This window comes from Pollicipes pollicipes, unplaced genomic scaffold, assembly GCF_011947565.3.
Source record: "Pollicipes pollicipes isolate AB1234 unplaced genomic scaffold, Ppol_2.1 Scaffold_6094;HRSCAF=7228_pilon_pilon_pilon, whole genome shotgun sequence".
In the NCBI taxonomy this organism is placed as follows: Eukaryota; Metazoa; Arthropoda; class Thecostraca; order Pollicipedomorpha; family Pollicipedidae; genus Pollicipes; species Pollicipes pollicipes.
The window spans coordinates 1-27,475 of record NW_023596811.1 but is presented as its reverse complement, the minus strand read 5'-3'; the positions used below and the strand labels follow the sequence as shown (position 1 = coordinate 27,475).

General features: G+C 50.3%; 3 protein-coding genes across 3 annotated transcripts; 2 read left to right on the top strand and 1 right to left on the bottom strand.

Annotated features, from left to right (window-relative positions):
* Positions 1–17,638: 17,638 nt before the first annotated feature.
* Positions 17,639–19,252, bottom strand: LOC119105242 (RWD domain-containing protein 4; the record flags this gene model as incomplete). Its single annotated transcript, XM_037228710.1, is given in 2 exon segments — positions 17,639–18,409; positions 19,064–19,252. Coding segments are annotated over 2 exon segments (345 nt in total), but the record flags the coding sequence as incomplete, so codon positions are not given.
* Positions 19,253–22,841: 3,589 nt separating this feature from the next.
* Positions 22,842–25,177, top strand: LOC119105240 (SLIT-ROBO Rho GTPase-activating protein 3-like). The gene is made up of 5 exons (XM_037228708.1): positions 22,842–22,886; positions 22,921–22,944; positions 24,075–24,175; positions 24,452–24,617; positions 25,139–25,177. The coding sequence occupies exons 1-5, from the start codon at positions 22,842–22,844 to the stop codon at positions 25,175–25,177; spliced, it is 375 nt and encodes a 124-aa protein (XP_037084603.1).
* Positions 25,178–26,372: 1,195 nt separating this feature from the next.
* LOC119105241 (SLIT-ROBO Rho GTPase-activating protein 1) lies at positions 26,373–27,404 on the top strand (the record flags this gene model as incomplete). Its single annotated transcript, XM_037228709.1, has 3 exons — positions 26,373–26,534; positions 27,091–27,215; positions 27,284–27,404. Coding segments are annotated over exons 1-3 (402 nt in total), but the record flags the coding sequence as incomplete, so codon positions are not given.
* Between the last annotated feature and the right edge of the window lie 71 nt (positions 27,405–27,475).

Sequence of the window (27,475 nt, the reverse complement as noted above, 5' to 3'; positions counted from 1 at the left end):
CCCTATTGGCCTTGGTGCCTTCGCCTTTGAGCTGCAGTCGAAAACGCGCCAATGAATGTTTACGCGCAATTGCGGAACGCAATTCTACATGTCTCCGCCGTCGTATGCGTCATTTCCACTGGCTATTCAGCCACAGGCGGATCCTGGCGGGGGGGGGGGGGGGGGCCCGGGGCCATAGCCCCTCAAAAACTCTGAGGATAGGTTTTGACCCCCAAAGCATTCCCAGAACTTCATAAAAGTTTCGTCGACTTACTGTCTGTTTTAACATTGATGGTGCCGTATCAAATATTTATTTCCGTTTCGGAAAAACCTCCATGAAGAAAAGTTGGCAGCGATTTGAATATCAAAACAAAACGCATGTTGACGCGGCTTAGTCATACTCGGCGCAAACATCGTGTTTGATAAGCACGAGGGGTGATTGAATTGTTGAGCGTTAGCATTGTACGAGGCCCGTTCAAGAACCAGAAAACGTTTTTAATCATCTCAGCCCTTGTTAACCCTCCCACTAAAGAACATGACGAAGATTCAAAGGCATTTCGGTGCTTGAATGGTGTCCCTACTAGGTACTCGCGAGAGGCACCATGCACCGGACCTCAGATCCCACATCAGCCAGCTGGCGACGAACGGTTGCCCCCCCCCCCCCTAAAAAAAACTCCTGGCTAGATCCGCCCCTGTATTCAGCGTGTCACACTCTTTTAGATTTACAGTCAACCTTCACGGGATCCTCAATATCGCTGTAGGTAGGACTCCCTCCCCTTAGCATTAGAAACTATGGTGCTGTCCGATATGAAAAGCCCTATTTAAAATCCCTTCCGCTTAGAACTGAAGCGAGTTGGCTTCATTACACCGCGCCGATAGACCATGAAGCCATCCCCTTAACAGCGGCCGTCATCGAGATTCGAACCCGGGCTTACCGCGTGCAATATCAGCACGCTACCCATCCATGCACCATAGATGTGGGCCCGGCGGCCGAAAATGCGGGAATGGAATAGAAATGGTTCAGAGTGAGTTGATAGATTTTGTGATTGTTTGATGTCTTTTACGCATAGAACCGACTTTTCGCACGGGAACCTGCATTTTTGCACTTTCTTCCCTCCAAGGCTGCCAATCCGCGTATGCTTGACACGTACAACCATCTGAAATATTTTTGGAGGATGTGTAAGCCCGGTGCGCAACCGCCCTCTGTTTTGGAGGGCGTTTAAGTCCGGTGCGTAACCGCCCTCCGTTTTGGAGGGTGTATACGCACTGCCTATACATGTATAGAACCATCTAGTAATGGTATGGAACAAATATTGATCAGCTGATAAAATTGCATTTTTCCGAAGATAAAGCTCAGCTGGCGTGGTTTCCATGGCAATGTAGAAAGGCGACGCACTGCTAGTGTGCGTTCGGCGTTCGGCGTGAAATGTGCGGCATGGAGGAGCTGAGGTGAACTTGCGTCCGATTTCAGCGGAATATATGCATTGTGTTAATAGCTTAGAATGTTCCCTCTGTCCATCTACCGGTTACCACCATATTCTGCATGAGCGTTTCTGGCAAATGAACTTATGGCGCTAATGGCGTGGAGATTTGGCAAACAAAGAAGTCGTAACTGTTCTTCCTGAAAAACCCGTGAGAACGAGGAACCGGGCTGGATGTTATTGGGGTCCGTGGTTGTGTCGAAAGTTATTGGAACCAGGGCCTGGCATTAGCAGGCAAAGGAGCTTAAGAATGTGAGTCAGCTCTGGCTCAGCCATAGGTACTTATAACATGGATTACCCAGAAGCAAGCAAGCTGCTTGGTTGCTTAAAGTGACCATATATATATATATATATATATATATATATATATATATATATATATATGACACCAGAAAACCATCCCAATATGGCAGGTTACCACTAAAGCTCAGCAATAATTTTTTACACATGCCCAGCCCATCTGCAGACCAAAGCTAGTCCCACATTGATACTGCTTTATCATGCACATAATGAATCTAGATCTGCCTGAGCCCTGTGCTCTGACTTCTGGAAAACTCTACTGTTGTTACAGAGTCAGGGCATGCTATTTATTTTGGCTTGTCTGTGATGTACTGATCTGCTTTTTTAGAGTAAAGGGGTTCTCGTGTTGCTGAAAGAAACAGTGGGAACCAAGATCCGGGGTGTTGTTTTGTCGAAAGAACCAGTGAGAACCAGGATCCAGGGTCTTATTTTGTCGAAAGAATGAGTGAGGACCAAGATCCAGGGTCTTGTTTTGTCGAAGGAACCAGTGGGAACCAAGATCCAGGGTTTTACTTTGTCGAAAAATTCAGTGGAAACCAGGATCCAGGGTATTGTTTTATCAAAAGAACCAATGGGCACCAAGATCCAACATGTTTTGTCGAAAGAACCAGTGGGAACCAGGATCCAGAGTTATGTGTCATCGAAAGAACCGATGGGAACCGGGATCCAGCGTCTTGTTTTGTCGAAAGAACTAGTGGGAACCAGAAACTAATATTAGGAGCCAGGCACATGTCTGCCCTCCGGGCGATTTGTCGGAAATAACTTCACTGCAATCTGCATATAGTGTAGTACTAGTTAGCTTTCCTTCCGGTATACGGCGTGTTTTTTTTGTAATGCGTTGCTAAATGTAGCCTTGCCTTTGACACTCGTTGCCGCCTCGATCTGAATGACAAACGGACGGAGCACACGTACAAAAACCACACCAACAAGACTTCAATCTTTGTGTACGCTCGCCGCTGTGGTCTCGTTAGGATTTAAAAACAAATAAGGCAATATCTGTATTAGTGAAACACGCTGTCATAAAGTCATGCTGAGTCACACAAAACACTGATCGAAACAACAAAGCGTAGATAACGTGACAGACAACAGTGATATTGCTAAATAGCCCCCTATGCGGAGGCTGTTTAGCAATATTCGTCCAGCTGATGTGTGAATCTGGCCACCAGTCATCTAACCCATGTCTGTGATAAATAATAACATTGAGACCAACTTCCGACATAAGCCATAAGACGGTTTGTCCACAACATGCGCAACATGAAAACGAGTTTGAAGGCGGGCTGTGGGGAAAGGTGTACAGCATCTCATGTGACATGGCATATGGAGAGCACCCGTGCTTAAGGAGTACACGAAGCACAGCCATTTGGTGACTGATAAATACGCACTCATGGTAACCGTCAGCATGTAACCAAGTATTGTTTCAACCACCATAATGTGAGGAAGCCCGAGCGGCGCTATACTTGCCTCCCCCTCCGCCTGAGCTAGGCACGACACTATAACTGGAGCCACCGCCTCCTCCACCGCTGTAACCTCCACCACCCGCCGCCGCCCTTTCCTCCCCCACCGCCATATCCTCCACCTCCACCGCCCCTCCCTCCTCCTCCGCCTCCACCATAACCACCGCCTCCTCCCCCTCCACCGTAACCACCTCCTCCTCCACCGCTGTATCCTCCGCCACCGCCGCCGCCCTTTCCTCCCCCACCGCCGTATCCTCCACCTCCACCGCCTTTCCCTCCTCCTCCGCCTCCACCATAACCACTTGCCTCCTCCCCTCCGCTGTAACCACCTCCTCCTCCACCGCTGTACCCTCCGCCACCGCCGCCGCCCTTTCCTCCCCCCACCGCCGTATCCTCCACCTCCACCGCCTTTCCCTCCTCCTCCGCCTCCACCATAACCACCGCCTCCTCCCCCTCCGCTGTAACCACCTCCTCCTCCACCGCTGTACCCTCCGCCACCGCCGCCGCCTTTTCCTCCCCCACCGCCGTATCCTCCTCCGCCTCCACCATAACCACCGCCTCCTCCCCCTCCGCTGTAGCCACCTCCTCCTCCACCGCTGTATCCTCCGCCACCGCCGCCGCCCTTTCCTCCCCCACCGCCGTATCCTCCACCTCCACCGCCTTTCCCTCCTCCTCCGCCTCCACCATAACCACCGCCTCCTCCCCCTCCGCTGTAGCCACCTCCTCCTCCACCGCTGTATCCTCCGCCACCGCCGCCGCCCTTTCCTCCCCCACCGCCGTATCCTCCACCTCCACCGCCTTTCCCTCCTCCTCCACCTCCACCATAACCACCCGCCTCCTCCCCCTCCGCTGTAACCACCTGCTCCTCCACCGCTGTACCCTCCGCCACCGCCGCCGCCCTTTCCTCCCCCACCGCCGTATCCTCCACCTCCACCGCCATAACCACCCCCTCCTCCACTGCTATATCCACCACCACCACCCTTTCCTCCTCCCCCGCCACTATAACCCCCGCCTCCCCCGCCTCCTTTGCTGGGAGCACCGTAGCCAGAAGAGACGCTGGAAGCTATATCCTCCACCACCGCTTCCTCCTCCTCCACTGTAGCCACCGCCTCCTCCACCCCCCTTGCTAGGGGCACCATAGCTGGATGAGACACTCGAGCTATATCCGCCACCACCGCCTCCTCCTTTTCCACCTCCGCCGTAGCCACCACCTCCTCCTCCCTTACTTGGGGCTCCATAGCCTGATGAGATGCTGGAACTGTATCCTCCACTACCACCACCACCGCGTCCTCCTCCCCCGCTGTAGCCACCGCCTCCTCCACCTCCTTTGCTAGGGGCGCCATAGCCAGATGAAACGCTTGAGCTATATCCTCCTCCTCCCCCACCTCCACCTCCTCCTCCCCCGCCGTAACCACCGCCCCCTCCTCCGCCTTTGCTTGGAGCACCATAGCTGGATGAGACGCTGAAGCTGTACCCTCCACCGCCGCTGCTTCCTCCCCCTCCGCTGTAGCCTCCGCCTCCTCCTCCTCCTTTGCTGGGAGCTCCATAGCCGGATGAGATGCTGGAGCTATATCCTCCACCACCGCTTCCTCCTCCTCCTCCACTGTAGCCACCGCCTCCTCCACCTCCTTTGCTGGGAGCACCATAGCCGGATGAGATGCTGGAGCTATATCCTCCACCACCCGCTTCCTCCTCCTCCACTGTAGCCACCGCCTCCACCACCTCCCTTGCTGGGAGCACCATAGCCGGATGAAACGCTGGAAGCTATATCCTCCACCACCTCCACCGCCTTTTCCTCCTCCTTTGCTGGGAGCACCATAGCCGGATGAGACGCTTGAACTATATCCTCCACCTCCGCCTCCTCCGCCTCCACTGTAGCCACCGCCTCCTCCCCCTCCTTTGCTGGGGGCACCATAGCCAGATGAGACGCTTGAGCTATATCCTCCACCTCCGCCTCTTCCTCCTCCTCCACTGTAGCCACCGCCACCACCACCTCCTTTGCTGGGAGCTCCATAGCCGGATGAGATGCTGGAGCCATATCCACCACCGCCTTTTCCTCCTCCGCGACCGCCTCCTCGTCCGCCACCTCCGCGGTGCCCGCCGCCTCCGCCACCGCCACTGAAGTGTCCGCCTCCTTTGCCTCCGCCGCCGCCGTCCGCCAAGCAGAGCCCGGCCAACAGGGCCACCAGGCACATCTGGTGAGAGGTGACAGATGTTTGCATCAGCTGGGAACTGTCCAAAATGGCTTACATCATACACCAGAGCGACTAGCAACACATTTTCGTCCATAGATGATGATGTGGGCCGCATTTATATGCACGCTTTTGATTCAAGACCAATGGGAACTACTAAAGTTAGCTGATCGATCGATTTGAAGCATACTAGGGCAGCAACTCGTCCTATTATTGTGAATTGGGGATTTTCTTTTGTTGACCTGCGCTGTGCGTGGAGCCCCAATCAGAGGGTCCAGTACGCCGCTCTGCTTGACATGCTGCCGTCTCCGTGGTCAGTGGAGAAAGTGGCGGCGGGCTGACCACTGCCAGTGCCGTCAGACTACCCGAGAGAGCGGTGACAGACCTAACGGTGCCGGTGCCGTCAGCCTACCCCAGAGAGCGGTGACAGACCCAACGGTGCCGGTGCCGTCAGCCCACCCCAGGGAGCGGTGACAGACCCAACGGTGCCGGTGCCGACAGCCTACCCCAGAGAGCGCGGACAGACCCACCGCTGCCGGTACCATCAGCCCACCCCAGAGAGCGGTGACAGACCCACCGGTACCATCAGCCCATCCAAGAGAGCTGTGACAGGCCCAACGCTGCCGATGTTAGCCCACCCCTTGGCTTACCTGTTTGAGCGCCATGCCTGCACCGGTCTGGGCCGGGTGGCTGTGTGTCTCCCTCGGTCGGCCGGCGGCGTTATATAGCCGGCCGGGTGACGGGGTCGGGCGGCTGGAGAGGTCGGGCCGGGCCGGGGCGGGGCATCCATTGAAGGCCTGGCCGTGGACCGACGATGAGTCGGCGTTGGCTGGCGCTGATGTGCCTTACCAAGTGCGGAATGGTCTCGAGCACCAGTGAGCATTAGCGGCCCGAATCCATTAAAGAGCGTCTTTATCCCAACCAAGGCCTTGTTAAGTTTGTTCCCGCGCGGTCGGCCGCGACAAGATCCCAGAACCTGCTTTATTTTTAAGCCTTTTGACGTTTTGTCTGGCTGACTGTTTGCATTTGACTAAAATGTGCCGGCCTTGCGTTCATTTGGTTCTTTTTTTCCTTTGCCTTTGATACTTGCCTTTTTCTGTTCAACTGACTTTTATGACATTTTTTCTTGCTGCTCATTAGAGTTTTTGCGTTTGAGCTATTGCTTTATGACATATCTTTTTTTTTAAAAATCGTTTTGACTTATCGCCTATCATAAATATGCCCTCGAACGCTATCCCTTTTGTTTTTTGCTGAGGTGGCTTTTATCTTTTTTGAAGTTGTGTTTGTTTCACTTCTATCATTTGCTTCCTTTTTGTTGTGTTTTTTAGATGTCCATGAATCAATCTCACGGTTTCATGGTGTGCATTGGCAGCGTCAAGAAGCGAAATGTGATTCAAGAGCTCAGCAATCCTGTGTCGGTGTCGGTATCTGAGATATCATTAACCGTAGACAGTTGCCGTTCTTGTAACTTGAACTGTTTCATATGCGCATCCTGCATTTAGCTGACCGGCTGTTTTTGTGGGATGCACTTTACTTCTCTTGGTATTGGCAGCATCAATGACGGTTTGTACAATTAATTTTGGTTTGTTTGTGGGGTCGCTGTTCACTTCTTGAATTGTGTGTTATTAGTTATGATGTTGTTTATATTTTGCAAGTAGAAGAATTGATGTGCACGACAATAAGTAGATATGATTTTCCAATTTTTTAGGGAAAGTTGTGTGAATGTTATAGACGTACGGCGGCAAAACAATGATTGAATGCCTATTAAGCTAACCTAGACATAAAATTCACACTGAAGATGTTTTACGTTGAAATCAACGCACAAAAACTGACTCTTGTAACCAGCGTGCACAGGGGGTCAACAGATCTCGCTAAGTGCAGGAATACCCGGAGTGCATGTTCAGATTGCTATGAGCGTGGTGTAACTACATCCTTTACCAGACGCGCGGTTCGCAGTCAACCTAAATGGGAAGCCCTGCACGCCAAACCGGACGACCAAAATTTCTGATTACCAACGGGTACAGCAATTGAGGTGTGGAAAGCGAGGTTCATGACATTCCCCGGTTATTCAGTTGAGCCGAGTCCAAGTGGGGAACAAATCATTAATCTTTAATCTCATTAATCATTAAGGTACACTTCAAAATCAAAATATCATCTGCATGTAAAGTCGGGAAGCGGGCCCTTGGCGACAGCGTTAAATCACCGTCACCAGCCTCGACGTCAGCGACTGAAGCTAACTCGGCACATATTATAGGACCAAAAAGATGTCCAGCAAGACTATGAAAAACAGCACAAATGACGACAAACCACTTAAATGCATCATAGGGTTGATAAATTCCTGTGCCCAAACACATATTGTAGATAACGTAACATGAGTTACCCTTCCATGACAACAGGAACCCTATAAAGGCATGACACCAAGCATTTGTCCAATGGCACTGCTACAAAATCGTTTGAAGACAGGAAGCACACCGAGAAGGCTAAGCGCGACAAATTGCTAAAGCAAGTTCCCGATCCAGGTGGCTGACTTGCAATGATCGATGCCGGCTTTCCATATAAGAGACGCTCTTATTTGAGAGAAGAACGCTCATCGCTGGACAAATGGCGATATTCATGCATAGCCTTGCGATAGGCTGAAGAGCATGCCGGCGAATGGGGACTGCTTCCCATTTCCTCACCTGTCGTCTGTCTGTGATCTGTCTTGAAAGTGTTTTTGCGAGTGAAACGTTTTCGTACGTATTTTTCCAAATGTCGTGCAAATTTGACCAACTGGAAACCTCGATATTTGCTTTACCTGACTTCAGAAAATGCATCTCGACAACGTTGTAATCCAAAGACGTGTTTTTGCTTGTCATAACTGCAATATGCATGACGGCTTTCGGGAAGCACACAAGAAACCGAACTGGTTAGTGCGACGACTCAAAAGGGCTGAGTAAAGCCTTATAAGGTTGTGATATCCTTATATCTATATCTATATATATATATATAAATAAATATATATACATATATATATATATACATATATATATATATATATATATATATATATATATATATCGTTTATGCCTTGCGCCGTGATTCAGATTATCACAATGTGATTAGTAATGATCTACTTGTACCTCTTACGTTAACTTGCAATGCATTTTTTTGGTTAAAACGGCTGCACCACCAGGAAAAAAATACACATACGATGAATGTTTTACACGCAAAAACACAAGACACAAACTTGAATTAACATTAAGAGCGCATGTACTGCCACACGAACCATCCTCAGAGCTATATAGACAGTTCACTTAGTCGCGATTCCCAGGATGTGCGACAACCTAACGTTGTTGAGCCTTGGACCATTTTAAACAAAATTTACTAAGGCTATTAGATTATTAAACCCGCGCGAATTATGTCCTGCTTAAGATAATAAGATTAGAAGGCGAACCGGAAAATCATATGCAAATACATGTTCTCGTATTGCGGATGGAATGGGTTTGGCGATGAATTTTGACCACCTGGGTAGATTTACCTAAATGCTGACTGTGCAAATTACGAAGTGTCGAACCCATGTACGATGCCCCACATTAAGCACATCATAGCTTTATATTTCTTTTGACCAGACAATCCAGATATCATCGCGTCGCATATATATATATATATATATATATATATATATATATATATATATATCTCTCTCTCTCTCTCTCTCTCTCTCCTCTCTCTCTCTCTCTCTCTCTCTCTCTCTCTCTCTCTCTCTATCTCTGCCTACATGACATGCGCATGGTGATGGCATCAGCTGATAGCATTTATCATATATTCGGCTTCAGCGAGCTTGATGCATCGGCAGTAGCCGTGGCGGCTGTTTCTGCCAGTGCATTAGTACCGCGACAGTAGATCAGGCGATGCCAACAGCGTATTTACAACACCCCCCTCCCAGATCTCACATGGCATGCATATTTGAAACTGAGCATCCACTCCTCATCATACAAAACGGCCGGCACTTTCCGACATGCACTTCAAAAAGAAAAACTAGCCAATTCCACTATCAACGCCAATGGCCGTTGACTTGATTAACACGTGATCATCGCGTCCATAACCCATGGGCTTCAAGGTTCTTAATGACCGTGCTTGTAAAGTGTTAGCGGAGGGGTGGTAGCGGTGCAGTGACTCAACGCACGGTGATGCCTTGTAGTGAGTCAACATGACTACCGGAGTCTTGAGAGCGTCTTGGAGTTTTGCACGAAGTCGGCAGAGGTTACCGACGTTAAACCGAGGCGATCCTGACCATGATTGATAACTTCTGAGTCATCATCTGCGAGGAAGAAGCTGGCTGCAAAATGCAAGGAATGAATAGGATCTTATCAAACCTACACTTCCAGGCTCTACGGTGTCACCACAGAAGTCTGATTTCCTAAAGCATTGCCTTAAAGGTGCAGGATGCAAGGTTGCGCATGAGGCCTCGTCAACATCTACTTTCAGTTTTCAGCTCTCTTGTCGCCGGCATGCATACTGAACTCGCTCTGCGGAAAGATACTGTTGGCTCGTGCGGTGCATATCCAAGCACTTGCATCGGATTACAGAGCTGCGCGCCGTGCAGTATTAGTGGTGCACTGGTGGTGATTCTGGCTGTTTACCGCGCATAATAAACGCAAATCGAATTCACCGTATTGCGAAGTGGCGGTGTCGACACCGGCGTCGTGCCGACCGAGTGCCCCTCGAGTGCGCGGGGCCGACGCCCGCCCGTGACGAGCATGGAGCTGCTCTCCACGGCTGCGTACACAGCAGCAGCCAGCGGCGCAAGCGGCCCGGCCCCTGCATGTGCAGGATGTCGGACGACCTCTCAGTCGGCGCCCCGGTCGTGTCGCTCCGACGGCCAGTGACAGGTGCAGCCGCTTGCGACGCCGTGGGCTGCCCCGGCGGCTGGACTGCCGCTGGTGGCTGGCGTACCATCGCAGGGGTAATGGCCGCGAGCACAGTCATGGACTGCCTCGCTTATGGCACTCTGCTGTGAAAGCGAAAGCTCTTCCTAACACTGTGAGGTAAATGATGGCATACACAGATGTGCCGTTGTCTCTTCAGGAGTCCAGGTCTCGACCAGGGGAACGAGCAGCGTCACCTTTTCCATGCAGGAGAGAGATCGGGGAGTCCTTTGCTCAGAGATGTTTCGTGTACTAGGTACTGAAGATTGGACTAAGATTCTAATATCTGCCGACATTTCCACAGCCTCCGGCTCGGAGATATAATTTCATATTCAGTTAAAAAAGAGGGAAGGGGAGTCCTCCAACCCAACTTGGGGAAGATAAAAAAAAAATGGTGAGACCCGTTTTTTTTTGCATATATTGGAGGTACGTTTAGTCAACTTTCTGCTCAGACCCTCTCCCAGCGTGGTGGCATCCAAGGGTTGCATCCCTGCAGTGGGCTAAATTGTATTATATTGTGAGGTAAGTTAAAGTGTGTTATAGCATGGAGAAGGCAGCATGGCAATGAAGTTGAAAAGGTCATGACATTTTAGAGTCACGAGACGCTCGTGTCAGTTTCCTCTTCATTTATTGTGACTGTGACATTACAATTTTTCCCTCCATACCCAGGTAGTGCTTTTTTACTATCATTACCAACTTGGTTTGGGTTGGCCAGATGGAAATCATACGTTGGCATATAGGCATTGCAAATGTCGACTTATTAGGTGGATTGCAATAAGCCATGATATATTATGTTACTTCCTAAATGACAGTACAACATGCCAGACACGTCAGTCAATCAACAATCAATCAGTCACTGGCATTGTTGTCGGTACGCTACATCACTGGAACAGCATATACCACCCGCCATCTTGAACGAAAGCTCGCGCTACGCCTAAATCCTTGGCTGGCAGACACTACTATATTTGCGATATATGCCGCACGTGTTCTTTCTTACCACTGTGTATGGCGTTCAGATGAGTCCGATTACATCATAAGACCGTAAACACTTATTTCCACCGATCGTAAGAGTTTATGACCGTATAAAAGAAACACATCTGTCACACTCATCCCAGCACGCGTCCCCACCTCTATGGAGTTTCTGAAGATCGCGGAAGGATGCGAAGAGGCTTTGGATTGGCCCACAAAACAGTGCGCGTACGCCGCCGGAAGTACACTGAAGGATAGAGGGCGCTGCTTTACGTCAACGGACTACTGAGTGATCCAAAACAAGGCCCGATCCAATGCTGCCATCCGTCGCATATGGGGATGATGCAGCTCATTCCACTCTGCGATATCTCACAGCTAAGAGGGCAGAGGAGTACGCTATTGTAGTAGTTCTTCTCGTCTTGACAACCGGAGAAACAGAAGTCGATTCCCCGCGGTGCTCACCGCCCCCCCCCCCCCCCCCCTGCCAGGATGGGAGGCATGCGAAGCGATTCAGCGTCAACAGGTGATTATGTCGTAAAGCCCCGGTAAATATTACGATGCCCAGGAACAAGTCCGCCGAGTTAGGGAAAAAACCCCGAACCACGTGTTCGCCAAGTCGCATTATTCGTGTCCACAGATATAAACAAAAATGGTGCCATACATGACAGTTAACGAATATATACATATAACTGTTTGAGACTAATTTTATGAAACAATTCTTTTCAGCACAATTGTCTGGTCAGTTTCCGGTTACACAGTCCGCCACTTTGGACTGATTTTTAAGCTTCAGGTGCCGACAAAATTTATATGTGCAAATTGCTTCACGGAATGTATAATGTTCCTAGACATGCATCTTTGCCTGGTGTTATTGGGGCGCATGCTTTGTAATAAGCCCTTGATCACTTTAGTCCCCCATTGCTGGAGAAATGCATCGCCTTTCGCGAGGTAAGTATTGTTTAACAACATATGCATATATCTTTATGAGGGCTTTTTGCAACTGATGGTACTCAAAGTCTTCACAGGTTTCATATAACATGGGCTCAATAGGGAGTGATACTAAAACTGCATGCTCGAATATCATAAATGACGGTTTGAGAGCTACGAGAGCGGCATGGGAAGTAGTGAATGTCTATGCAACTCTTACAGTGTCGACACTGACTTGACGGGGTTGTGCAACTGCGCACAGATAGCCACAGCAAGCGTACGCGGTCGTGGTGGGCTGACGTGCTGTCTGGTAACATGTTATCACTACACCATATCAAGTGTGGTCACTCTTGACAGACGCTGGAACTGAAGGTCAAAAGTTGGAAGATAATACAGGATGCAGGGAGCTGGACCAAGTAACGACTTAATGATATAACCCTTGCGGTTAGTGCCCAGTTGAAACGTCTCTGTTGCATGTTCCCGGGCTGTCCTACGGCTGTCCAATGAGAAGAAACACTAAAACTTATTGGCTCGCACTTACGATCGCCTTTGTGTTCATCTTTATGTCTGTAATATACTTCACTCCCATTATGCAGACACAACATCAGTTAGCCGGATATCGGTCTTAAAAATACACATCGACCGATCAGCAGCATGGCTGTCGTAAAACCGCAGCAGCCCGCGACAGCCGACGCCTATCGCATGACGTCACGAGAACTAGCCTCAGGTCGGCTGAGCAAACTTGCAGAGCCTAGTCAAGCCGCCACTCCCGTCTGCACCGCTAGCAGAAGCGACCGGAGACAACGAGGTCACCGCCAGGACGGCGACACACCCCTCTGGGCAAGGTGAAGCGGCCACCTGCCGATGAAGCCCGTTCACCACGCCGCGTGCAGAGGTGCAGGCGCGGTGTCACCTGGGACGCCGGCGGGTGCGTCACCTGACCACTGCGGCAGCACACGATGCACGTGATTGCGTGCGTGCGTGCGTGCGTGCGTGCGTGCGTGCGTGCGTGCGTGCGTGTGTGCGTGCGCATATGCGGACGTGCGTGCGTACGTGCGTGCGTGCGTGCGAACGTACATGCATGCATGCAGGCGCGCGTGTGTGCGTTTGTGTGTTGGAGAGGGGCAGTCAGCTGTCATGCATCAAGAAAAGGGTGACGTATGTGGCCACACGTTGCGTCAAACGGCCGCACGCGAATGGCAGCATCTCGCCAGCTGGCCGGGTAGCTCGGCCGAGACCCGGCGTGTGTTCAGATGTCGCGCGCCGATGCAGTCATGACACAACCGCGGCGCCTGACGCGTCACGCTGGCGGCGCGCCGTGCCAAGGCTGGGTGGGCCGCGCGCCTACGCGGCTCGCCTCAGATCGTCAGGCCGCCGCTGACAGCGCGAATGAAAGCGATGGCGGCCGCAGCCAATGGCGCTCGGGTCACGACGACCTCGGCCGACGGCGACATGGCGCGCCGCCGGTGACAGGTCGGTTTGGCCGTGCCGCGATGGGTCGGGCACACGCCACACGTGCGCCGGAGATGAAACCCACTGAGAGCGGTGATACATGTAACCAGTATGTACATGCAACATCACAGCCTGAAGTGTTTTACAGCATGAGTTCAGGGTATTGGAAGTGCGTCTTCCTTTAGGTTTGAGTCGGTGAAGTTATCGCCATCTGATTGACAAGCCGCGCTGTCAACATAATATGTTCTTGTCCGAGTCCCCTGAAACGTTCGCTGGCTTCTTGGTATGCCATGAAATGTCCAAAAAGCTTCGCTTTGCGTTAGTCGGATAGAAATGGCTTGTTATCAATTGAATGCATGCCTTGGAACATAAAAAAATGCGGGAAAATACGAGCTGTCAAAACAATTGCCGAACTGTTATTACCATTTCTAAAGAAGCCTTAGTGGCGAAGAGACACGGAAAGCGTCAAGTCTGCATCTTACGTAAAGCCACACCGAAGTCAAGATTAGCGAGATCTATAAGGTGAGCATCAATAGGCCACCATCTACCAGCAGCGACCAAACATCTCCAGGCCTCATCCTGTTCTCGTCATGACTAGTATATGTTACATAGTGCTCCATCGCCACCTCACCTTTGACCTCATGACATATCCCGGGGCAGAGGTTGTAAGTGACCTAACATGCTGCGTTCTTCCGTGTACCTGTTGTTTTTAGTCGATTGACAGATGTGTGACAGATGTATTTAAGTAAAACATTTTAATAGCAGGATTACAGTCACTATTATTCATGTCAAAATGTCATGGTTCAATACGATTGGTCGTCATCATCAAGACACCGTCTCGTACGATGGAACAGGGCTTCATTTGACAGCTATATTACCTATATCGCTCATGGCCAGCAAGTTAATGGTCATGGCTCACACACTTCAACACGAGCACAAAAGTCTCTAAGCGCAAACAGGCCAGCTTACAAAAATGCCAAATCAAGCGATAAATAATTTTTTGGTTCCGTATGAAAAACACTGTCGTACAATTGCAGAGGACATGCAGACTCCATGCTATTCCATAGCGGCTTACTCTGACGAAAATCAGGCATCCTAAGATCGAGAGAATTTCTGCATTGTTCTGATGCGGGTAGTTTTTCAAAGTTAAAGCGAGCGTCACACGTAAAGGAGTGGTCTCGGATCGGCGAAGAGTCTGGGTTAGACAGAATGTTACCCGTACGGTCAAAGCTTCCCAAATGTTGCTACGTACGGGTAATGTAGAGTCCAGGACTCTACATTGCAGACCACGTAACTTTGAGCCCACGCCACACTGAGCCCGTACATGCTCCACTCGCTAACATTTATAATTTTTCCATATATGGGCGATACAGCAATGCTCTGCATCTTACGATTTTAGAACCAGTGCATATCCACCTGAAAAAGCCATTAAAAAGTGTGACGTCTGTATAGCCTCTGCAAATTATAAGTTAGTCTCTTTATGCTGAACCTAACTAATCTTTCGTCGCGTCATTTTGTATTTCCTCCAGCTGACCTGTTTGCGCGCAGGGAAGTGCTGTTCTCGTGTTGAATTGTTGTAATAATAACTGTGAACTTCCTTTCCATGAGCGATATGACTGATATAATCCAGCGACGTTTGTGACAGATAACCTTGTTTCATTGAGGAAACATGTGTCCTGATGATACTCAATAGTATTAAAACATGACAGATTGACGTAAATGATAGCGGCTGATGTCCTGGTCATCCAGTCTCAACTTCTTTAAACTAACCAAAAATATCTTATCGATCAGATATACATACTATATATATATATATATATATATAATATATATATATATATATATAATAAATTTGATTGCTGAATGACAGAATTCAACCTCCTCTCCCCTCTCTCGCTCTCTCTCTCTCTCTCTCTCTCTCTCTCCTCTCTCTCTCTCTCTCTCTCTCTCTCTATATATATATATATATATATATATATATATATATATCTATATATATATATATACATATATTACCGTCGCAGACGCAACTTAACATTACCGAAATCTGGGGATCCGGGAAAAATAGGGTTGTACAGATATTATGATAGGCTCGGTCAATCTTATCGGCCCCTCCCCAAACCGATTTCAGAAAGTGATGCCTTGCACCCAACTCAAGATTCCCGCAAAGCTCCTGTTTCCTGTGTGCTTGGAACGGAATGTCATTCTTGCAAAATATTTTACGGGCCAATGCGAAACAAAACTAACCTTGGCATCAGTAACGCAGATATCGGTGGCCGAGATCCGAGTGAGATCACGATTTGGGTGTGGATTGGTCAACCCTGTCGGCTGAGCACCCCAGCCCACTTTAAAAAGTGTTCTCCTCTGCCGACGCTGAAGCATGTGATAGCTTGCAAAGGCAATGAGCCTTCGGGTACCTGATTCCCGAATAAGGCGACTGAAAAGCACTCACATTTTCCAAAGTGTCATAATTTAGGGCTGCTAGCACTGCAATGCATGCATACAATGTTTTTTCTTCGGACGTTTTGAAACCCACGTGTGGGCATGATACTTTATGATATACTTTATGATACACTACATGACACTTTGGCCACGCCAAGTAGCACTCCTTAACTGAAAGCCTCTGCTTTTATTTTTAAGCAAACTTTCAAACCTCGGCGGCCCTCTTCAAGCATTCTGCGGAGGGGGTCTGAGGCATTCTAGCTGCCCTACTGCTCCTTACACCCGCCAGCATGAAAGGATAGGAGCAGTGATATACTCTGCTCGAATGCCTATTTAAGCTCCATAATCACACTATCCGAACAGCGTTCACTTGCGGAAGCTAACACACCAGTGGGTGAGCTGGAATTACTGGGCTTCCCTCGGCGCGGTCCGAGCGGGGCTTTGGAACGGCTGGCACGAGAAGCGGCACATCTCTCTGGCAACACAATGCTGCAGTGGGCTCAAGGCCACGTTTGCACCATCTCTGGGTCGAGTGGCTCCTGAACTGAAGGGTCACGTGACGGAGATGGATTTTTCTCCAGTCATTCACGCGCGGAGCGCGAACGGTTCGAGACGCGGTACAATGGGGCCTCGCGCGCCATTCTGACGGGCTTCAACCTGATACGCGGAGATGCAATGCTTGTTCTGCTGATGTGAAATGCGCAATGTCGAAAGTCGTGACACGGCGCTCGTTTTTTATCTGCAGCCACACCGGGCTTCCCGCGTGAAGCCCTGCGCCGCTCTCGCAATCACTAACAAATGGGCTACTCGCCGTGTGCCACGATGGATGGAGTCAGGCACTTGCAAGCAGTGGCCAAAGCAAGCTCGCAAGCATAGAAGCATGTTGGTAATCGCATTTGGTGTAATACATCAATACTTCCGTAAGCACAGCCCCATTACCAATCCCTGGGCAAGGTCACCGATCGTTATGCATCATCTGCTAACGCGAATGTAAGCAGCGCTGAAAAATATGTCTCCTTTCCTTTCGAGCGTTTCGACGATAGAATATTGGAAAATATAATGAGGTACTACCCTAGATTAAATAACATTTTGTTAACAAACCATGCTACGTCGAGCACTCGAATCTTCACGTTGTGCTGAGGTGGTCGCTGCGCATATCATCAGTTAAAATTGAAGCGTTCGCTTAGTTTGTGTGCCAGGTCATACGCTGTGTATTAAGATGACTTTCAAGAGCTGTCTTTGACACCTTGGGAAAAGGACACCTTGGCATGGGTTTATCTGATTTCGGAAACTCTGGAGTGATTTCTGCTCGAAATGGGACAACTGTCGAATTCGCATACCAGCATAGGCAATGTGCCGATTTCGTCACTTACTACAGCATGCCCATTATGTAAATTTCCGAGAAGATACCTATAAAACCAGGAGAAGGGAACGCCGACAGCTAGGCTGAAACAGGAGTGAACGGTGGCGCCGCCGTCTAACTGTGGTGGTTGACAGCCATGACCAACGGGCTGTCATGTAGGATAACCAGCATGACAAAATAGCATTATTTTGTATTCCTGGCATCAAACAGCAAAACAGTGTTGTCAGTTGTACAAAGCATCAATATCGTCCTATAACAACACCATCAACAGCGAGCTCGCCCGAGGGCACCACGTTCCTGCGCTGAAGTACAAGGCCCGCGGACAATCCCCATACAATACCAAACTCAAGTTTCACAGAACTCTACGGACTCTGCAAGCACATATGGATGCAAGACAGGACACCAACAAGCCCCCCGCTGCTCTGGAAGCATGGGGCATTCCCATCCATCCGTTCTCCCGGCTGAGTTGTGCCCGGCGCCCTCCACAGCGACCCCATGCAGGCCGACCCCCACCGCATCAGCGCATGATAATCTAGATTTGTGGTTGGTGAGCGTTCTCCTAGCTCGCCACCCCACGCCCCCATTCCAACCCAAGCGGCACACGTTCACCAAGACATTAGCGGAGTGGCGCTGTTGACCGTCGTGACCAGCCACAGATGGTGTCCGGGCACCGCTGGAGTCTGCTGGGGGCCGTCTGTCAATAGCCCGTAAAACCGCCCCTGGTCCTGACTCGTCAACAGCTCAGGACTGAGACAATACTGGTCGAAGCCAGTCTCTAGCCGGGCCGGCGCTAACTGGGCGCCGTCTGCGAGAGGTGGCGGATGATGTCGACCCAATCCCAGCCGCGCGCGCGCTCGCCGGCGCCGCCGGCCTGCGCGCGGTCCCAGGCGCGCCGCTTCTGCTGCTTCGATAGCTGCTCCCGTTTCTCCTTCCGACCAGGACCGTCCTGTAACAGAGCGGCGCACTGAGGGGAAAGCGGTCCAGTCGTGGCAGCCGCTGTGTCACGACTGGCGGCCTAGGAGACGGGGCAGGCGCTAAGACAGCAATGCACTGGGGGAGAGCAACCCCTTGGCAGTCGCGGTGTTACGACTGGCGGACAGGAAACGGCGCAGGCGCTGAGAAGGCGACGCACTGGAGGAGAGCAACCCCTTGGCAGTCGCGGTGTTACGACTGGCAGACAGGAAACGGCGCAGGCGCTGAGAAGGCGACGCACTGGGGGAGAGCGACCCCTTGGCAGCCACCAGGGGACGGGGCAGGCGAAGAGCACTTGGCCTGAGTGGAAAGCTAGCACACCAGCCCGCAAAAGCCCGAAAAAAGGTCAACAGAAAACGTTAGCCAGCAGGTTGACAGTCAACACAGCACGATGTCCACAAGGTCCTCGAATGGAGGTGGGGCACCATGGTGTCGGCCGCCAACCGTCAGATCTCGGTGAGATGTCATCCACCTGGGAAAGCACACATGAAGCTTTGGCATATTGGTGCAGTAAAGTAAACTGCAACATGTGCTTGCAATCTGGTACATCAGGTTTTTAGTGAGTACTTTGAGTTCCCCCAGCAAGATGTCCCCACAGGGACCCAAACAGCATTACAGCATAACAGACCTGTGTTATACTGAGCTCCTCCACCTCCTCGGTGACCTCCGCCATCACAGGGGCCAAAGTCTGTTGCTCCATGAGGTCTGTGACATTTTCCTTGACCCACTCGAAGAGAGTAAATGTCATGGACATGCCAAGCATGGCCTCAGCCTGCTCCTGCACCTGGCTGACCACATGCTGCTTCACTGGTGGCAGGACTGGCCATGAACAAAGGAGAGTGAGTCAGTGATGTCTTGCCATAGGTGTACCAGCTGTCACAGACCACACTGTGCTTAATAAATACACCTGCCAATCCCAGTGTAGACATAGCTCTGCACAAACATATCACACATGCACTAAATCCCATCATTACAAGACTCATTGATACTCTCAACCAGCAATGCTGGTAGTCATGGAGGTTGAAGTAAACAATGACACTTTGCCTTTGCCCTCATTAATTTACCATTGCTACCAGAATTCATATCCAGTAATTGCCATGTAACAGCATATACAAAATGGACTTCTCACAATGCCACTTATCACAACACATGTCATAAGAGGAAGATTAACAGATAAAAGCAAGTACAGTAAACTTCCAAGCACATACTCACATATGGTTGTTATAAATGCATCAAGGTTGACATTTGGGAGCCTCATCAGGGTAACTGTCTGTCCATTTCACTTCAACCAAGAAAGATTTGTTTTCACCATCATCTCCAAACTAAAAGAACATGAAAAAATAAAGGTGAATTAGATCAGCAGCTGAAATTTAACAGTCAGCCACAGCATATTCCATCATGTGGACACAATTTTTGTGTTCTGCCTTCAAAATTATAACATATACATAACCTTCCACAAAGCAGCAAACAACCACATAGGTTATCATAAAAAACATAGAGTGATAGGAATGTGCCTCAAAGTGTTCAGAGGCATATTATAAATATTAACACCAAACATTTGAAGATTATGCATGACATAACTCAGCTAAATAGAAAAGTCCTGATGAAAGCTGAGTCAATTCTATTTGTCTGTAGTGTTACTAAAGAAAGCCAGCTGCCTCAAGAAGGACAGGACTTAGAGATAGCTGGGACCTGAGGCTAATACTTGCCTTATACTGAAAAGTTTTCTCATCAACTTCAATGAAAGCTGCATCACCTTCATATATTGATCTAAGGACTTCCAGCTCCTCAGCTTGCATCTCTGATGACATCTTGGTAGCTCTGAAAGAATTAAGTGGTCATGATTATATGAGGTGGCTGTTAACCATGGCTCATGTACCCTGTGACATCCACTTTGGTACAGAAGCAACACAAAAACACATTCCATGACATGAATGGTTTCAGGTGCATGTGCATGAGTATATTTGTGGATAAACAAATTCAACATTGAAATAGTACTTAAGCCTAAATGAGATAATAGATTCTGAGATATTCAATAGCACTATGCTAATTTGTATAACATGACAAAGCAGCATTAGCATTTTTAGATCTGGCATTTAGCAACGTCCTACTTGTGCTTGCCCCCTTTTGAGGAATATGTGACCCGTGGCCCCAACTCGGCCCTTGGCAACTACCAGCTAACACAGCTCTGTACTACAAAGTGCGAATTGCTCTATGGGGCGCAGTGGTTCCTAAATTTGTATCCACACACTTTTTCAAACACACCGTTTTTTCTACAAGGACCGTGTTTTTTCCCCACGGTTCACAGCTCTTCGGTACCCTTTGATGCACGTGTGCCCATTCTTTGAACTGGCACCTACCCTGAACCTGCGGATCTCAAAGGCCACGTCTCTCTAAAACGCAGCTCAGCAACCTGAGTATACGTGGTGTTCTAATGCCCCGGATATGCGAGATCCGCAAGATTTGAGTGGCTTTTTTCAGGCTCGACCCTTTACAAAACAGCTATTTTAACAACTGTAAAAGCTGGGTTTTCGCGATTTTCGCCCGCATTTCAGATGCCCAGGATGAGCAGGATCGACGAGTTGCAACAAGGTATGAAAACAATACTAATAAGTATCATTGGAATAATGCACCAAAAACTCTAGGAAAAAATCATTTTAGCACAAAAACTGTGCCATGGCTGTCCCCCAAAACTTGCATTATACCATATATTTGAAAATAGAAGAAATGCTAGTGGTGACGAACATGCTCCAAGTCAGCTGATTCTATGTCAAAGATGCGGTATATATTCTTCTACTTCAATGCTTTTTGCGGGCCCCTGCCACCGACCATACAATGGGCGGGGTGGGGCACTGCCCAGGGTAGTTAGGTTTTGTGTTCTGGGTCCCACTAGTTGATTAGGTTAGGTGAAGCAAGGAGGAAGCAACAATATGGAATTTCTGCGGAATAATTGTATCTTGTTCCCACTTTGACCGCATTCTGTGAAGCCAGGGTCCAGCGATCCTGTGTGTGACATGCAGGTCAGACTGCCAGAAATGCACGGTACGTCGGGTACGTCTGGCGATATCAGCAATATTGCGGCAATACTTTCGGGTTATGTGCGTCGTAAATGCGAGCATTCAGAGTTTGGTGAATAGTCGCCATTAATTTCAGCATGCAGATTGTGCTGGCAAGGAGTTTTGATGTATGAGTAGTTTTGTGCTAAAATGCTCCTAAATTATTTTTATGCAATACGTAATTGTATTTTCAGAGGATAGAGTGAGATGAGTATTGTTCTCCTACCATAAGGCTAAGCATGCTGGAAGGGCTTCATAAAACTAAGAAACCTAAAAATTCAAGTGGTTATTTATTCCAAAGCATTGATATTTTGAGAAAAGAACAATCTTAATGTTCCCACATGCTTGACTGCTCAGAAGGCATTCAACAATTCTAAGATGAATTCCTTGGTTGACTGATTTTGCTGCTGATGACAGGTGTTGAACAAACAAATATGCAATTAACTTGTGAAGCTTCTCTGAATGATTCACCATAGCTTCCAAAGATGCCCAAGTCAAAGATACATGCAGTGGCACCAGAGATTTAACCAATATTGGCAAGGGTGGCAGACCCTGTAGAGCCTTGTCCTACTTCTACTTGGGGTCAAAACAATCATGCTACTTTGTTTGACCCCCAAAAATTGATGGTACCCCCTTCATTTAAGCATTCCTGCCATGCAAAGATAAAGCCACAGATGTTCTGATGTGAAGGCCTGTGATTTTGTCTTGTCGTTGCTTGGGAGACCAGTGTGCTGTCACTGCTTAGGATTGCCCTTCAGCATTTGACATCCCTTATATCAAATCCAGTTGGAAGTCCTAGGTTGGCACCACAGTGATACTTTTTTTGTCAGTGAAAAAATAGTGCTCCTTTATGTAATAATGCAGCCTTGACCCTAAGAAGTTGCTTTTTCCAGGTATCAAATGAGTTAGTTGTCTGCTCCAGCCATGTCTTCTGAAAAGAAAACATCTAAGAAGGAAGCAGGCTTTGAAGGAATGGTCATCAAAGGTGTGTGACCTCTGTATGGATACATGTGCAATGACTATTGGGAGTGAAATGCAGTTTAAATGACCCCACTCACCAGTGTTGTGTTCATCATGGTAGAAAAACAGAAGCAGAACAGCATGTCTCCTCACCACATATCCTATGACATGCTCTCAAACATAATGAAGAGGATACTATCATATAGCTTGCCCATGAATGGCATCAAGCTCACATGGAAAATGAACAAGAAGACCAGCACTGACACATTGTTCACATACTCCAGACTTGTGTTTTTTGTGCATCTGGTGATGTTGGTCATGGTCATTCTTCATGGGGTGCACAGAGTGCAGTGGTATGGGTGAGGCCATCACCTGAGCATCTCCTTCCACATGCTCTTCATGTCCACAGAGCTGAAGCAGCAGCTGACTGAGCAGGTGCGGTGTCTGGACACACGGGCTGACCACACAGCAGCGACTGCTGTTTGAACTACAGGTAAGCAGACAGTGGTGAGTAGGGTGTCAACATACACCTAGCTAACAGTGCAGGCAGTGCTGTTTTTTAACTTCAGATGAGCTGGTGTCAGCACATTAGCCACATGAAGTCAAGACATCAGCATTCCTTGTTATGACACAAATTTCAGGAATAGTTCAATTATTTTGCTCATATGATTCTCTGTTATTAGTGTATTTGGTGTCCTTTTGTAACTTACAAGAAGATTTTGCACATTTTATTGGCAATACATGGTGTGAGGTCGCGTACTGACTGACTTGACTGAAGTTGGTCATTTTCGCCAGAATCGAGACACCCATGGCTCGGGATTCAGCTCAAACAGACGTAGCCAGGCAGTATTATTTGACTGCATTTAACAGTCTGACTGCATGACCAGTCAGTGGCTAGCGCGTGGCAGGTCTCGCTGGGTTATTCACTGTCGAGAAGAAGGTGGGGCCGGCCCAGTTGCTGACCAGGGAGGGGAATAGGTCTAGATATAGGTCGAGGTCTAGGGCGCCCCGAGACCTCGAAGAGTGGGAATTTTTCGCTCTTCAGGCCAGGCTTTCAGAAAACTGTCCGGTCCTTAAGACTTGTCTTTCTGAATGACCTCGCGCCCGATCAGCCTCCGGCCGGCCCGCACGCGTCCAGGAAAGGGTAGGGGCTACCAGCCAGCCGGAGCGCGTGGTCTAGCTGTGGGGGAACAAAATGGACCTTAAGTATCGACAGCCCATGGGCGGGAGAAATCAAGAACGACTGTTTCTGAAAAGGGTGTAATGCGGGAATCCGTGTACAAATGATTCATGACGTCGCGTTAGTTTTGTGCTGTTTCATTCAAGCTGGTAACACACATTATTCTATTCGATAGCAATCGGTCCCGTTCATCACATTTGGAAGTGGTCCACTTGATTGACTGAGAAAAACGGCATGGCCCACATGTGAGGGTCGTCCTGGGCAACTTTCGGGTTGACAAATTAATGATCAGCATGATATGTGAGACAGAACGTAGACCAGTTAGTCGTGAGCGGCGACAGGAGAAGCCGCTGTTCCGTACTAGCTTATTTTATTACTTGCTATTTATCTTTTGTTTATGTCATTTTGTTATGTTGTCATTACATTATCGCCCGGCTTTCCAGGACTTTTTTCGGCGGCGTGCGGACCTGGAGCTGGAGTACAGCAGGAATCTCGACAAGCTGCACAAGTCGCTCAGCCAACGGCACAAGGATCTGAAACAGAGGCGAGTCGTGATGTCACCACCTCCATTTTGTGGGGAAGTGGCTTACAAGCACTTGTATCGCCGTTCGCGCCCCTGTCTGAGCTGTCCAACATAGCAGGTGTTTGAGACCACGTTAACCGCCGCGACTGGTGCCCCAGAGTCGATGCCGTGCGCTAGCGCGCGGACTCTGCTGTCCCGGACGTCTGTGAGCTGGGTTTTGTGTCGACCCGCGGTGGCGCGCCGCCCGCCTGCCAGCCGGCGCCAGGGCGGTGACTCAGCTCTGCTGGATGCCCGCAGACGAGACCAAGCGCACCTCTTCTCGTCGTACAGCTGCTGGCAGCAGCTGATCCAGCAGACGCGCCACGAGTCGCGTGACCGCGCCACCATCGGCGACGTCTACTCCACCGTGGTGCCGCAGAAGCTGGCGCGGCTCGGCGACGACCTGCTGCGCGTGCACAAACGGGTGGGCACGGGTGCTCTGGAGGCTACAAGTGGTGTGGTGCGGACGGGTGGGGTCGGCCACTCACGCCCAGCGATATGGCTGTTTTGCGGGTGTGTTGCAGCCATGGGGTACGGGCGGGCCTGGCGTATGGAGGGTGTAGTGCAAGCAGGCTGACCTGCAGCTACTTGGCTATAAACGGCCACGGACTGGTAATGAACCAAATCACTGGCTCATAGTCCGCGATTTCCGTGGGCTGTAAGGAGGGCTTTGTAACTAGGACACTGCTGCAGAGTGATGTAAATGGGTCGAATTCATTGGCGCTGATGGGTTTTGACGTCAAGTTATCAATTGTAGCTGCTAAAGACTGAGGCTAGTGAGCAAAGTAGGATTTCAGCCAAAAGGAACTCTTGGTTATGACTAGTGCTTGTGGTTGTTGTTGATGCACATTCTGCAAGCGGTGTTCCAGCATTTCACAAAATTTGTATGCATATCTGCGGTGAGCCCAGGACTGCCTCAATAAGGGTGTTTTTTCTTTATTTTAGTGCCGTCAAGTCTGCACGATTCTCATGAAGAGTTGTTGAAGCTGATCAATGAACTCCAGGCAGCTACCAAGACGTACATGTACTACGCACAGTTCAGCACCGCCGAAGGTAAACTTCAGTACGTAGTCAACCAGAAGGCCAAGCTGGAAGTAAATCTGCCAGAAGAGAAGCTTGAAAAATCCAGGAAGTTCAGGCTGGTGGAGAAGGAGATTGTCAAGGTGGGTGGAACTACGTGCATACTGTCGCAGAGTGTCCTGATATATCCGGGGTACTGCACGGTCAATTGCGCTTCGATGGCTCCCTTTGTGGTGTCTTCATGAAGTATATGCAAATTACTGTGTCATGGGCAGCATGCACTGCCGTTGTTTGACTGCTACTCCGGGCGACATTCGGCCGGGCAGTCTTATGGCGTCCGCTAACGCTCTGCACTACCCGGCAGCGACGCAACAAATACCAGGACACGCGGCTGCAGGCGCTGCGCGCGCGCAACGACTTCATCCTCTGCCTGGAGGCGGCCAACGCGGCCGTGCAACACTACTTCGTGGACGACCTGCCGGACGCGTTGGACTGCGCCGACACGGGCGTGCACGCGGCGCTGGGGCGCGCCCTGCTGATGGCCACCGACGCCCAGGGGGCACCATTGACGGCCTGCGGCAGGGCGTGGAGGCGCTGACCAGGGCCGTGTCCGCTCTTGACGCCCGGCTCGACAAGCAGCGCTTCATCGAAGCCAACAACGCCTCGTTCATGCTGCCGAAGAAGTTCGAGTTCGTGCCGTATAAGGGAGATATTGTGAGTGCAGCGTGTTTCGGGTGGGAGTGACAGTGATTTTGCTTGGAGTTTTGCCGCCGTGGATTCATTTCAAGCCTTACACTGCTACTTTTCCGCGCTCGAAGGGTGCCGCCCCGGATATTTGACGGAGATTCACTGTTGTTTTCAGGTGCATTCTGTTGTGCTTTGGCTTCAGCTTCCTCGTAAGGCCTGACATTTGTCTTCGACGGCCCTTCACGATCTCGTCATGTCTTAACGGATCATCATGACGGCACGCGGTGCCGACTTCACTGCACTGCTGCTCGCGTGCACCTAGCTGAAACCCCTGACACCAGAGCTTTTGGCACTTCCCATAGATGTCGCGCTACGACGTCGATCCAGCGATCCTGGACGAGACGCGGCTGCGCTACGACGCGCTGGGTCGCCGCATCGAAGCGCTGCGTACGGCCACCGACGAGAGCAGTGGAAGACGATGGAGACGGCCGAGCGGTCCCTGCTGGAGATGGCCGGCACGGCGGAGATCGACTGCCGCGGCCTCTTCCAGTCGCCCAGCGCGCCGCGGCCCACGGAGACGGCACTGGCCAAGCAGCGTGGCGACCAGCTGGAGACCGGGCAGTTCTACGTGACGGTACGGGGCGTCACTGCCCGGCGGTGTCACGTCCTTTGCCAGTGACCTGGTATTGAAACAGCTGGCCCACCCATGCACGTCACCGCAACGATTATGGTAGCCTTAAGACGAATTTTTAGTCGTTTCTGGCATTTCTAGAAGCCCAGTCATGGTCTTTGTTACAGACGGCTGGAGACGGGACAGTGCCGCGCGTCTGCCATGAAATTGATGCTGGAAATGTTCATGTGGGTTAAAGTTTGTTAGATCAGTCAGCTTGTCAGAATCCAACCCCAGTTAGTCAGAAGTTTGCCGAGTTGTCGGCACCCCCTGAGAAGATTGTGTGACCGTGCTTGACCTGTCTCTCCTTGGCCGAGGTTTGCGACCGTGCTATCTACATTCTGTCCGGTACAAGTTTGTCAGATTTGTGACCAACTCTGACTCTGATTCGGACGCCCACCTGTGCGTCCCGAAGGGGCAGAGTGTTGTTGGACTCGTGGTTGACTGCGGGAATTGCCCTATCTCTCCCGCGGAAGTGCCGTGTTCGCGGCGACTCAACCCTGGTCCCCTCCGCCGGCAGAAGTTCGCAGAGTTCGTGGCCGACTCGAACCTGCTAGCGCGGCTGCAGGTGAAGCGCGAGCTGCTGCGCTCGGGGCTGAGCGAGCATGCGCCCGAGCTGGAGCGGTCCGGTCGCGCCGTCTGCCCGCCGCCGCCGCGCCGTAACGACTGGGCCGCGCGCCGGCCGACGGCCAGCCGCGCCTCTTTGGCGGCAGCCTGTCCGAGTACCTGGAGCAGAGCGGTCAGGACATCCCGCTGATCGTGCGCTCGTGTGTGCGCGTCATCAACCTGTACGGTCTGCATCATCAGGGCATCTTCCGCGTGTCCGGCTCGCAGGTGAGACTGCACAGGACGGATGGGCTGACGTGTCGGCACCAGACGCCATCAGGGCTGTGAGCAGGGGATCG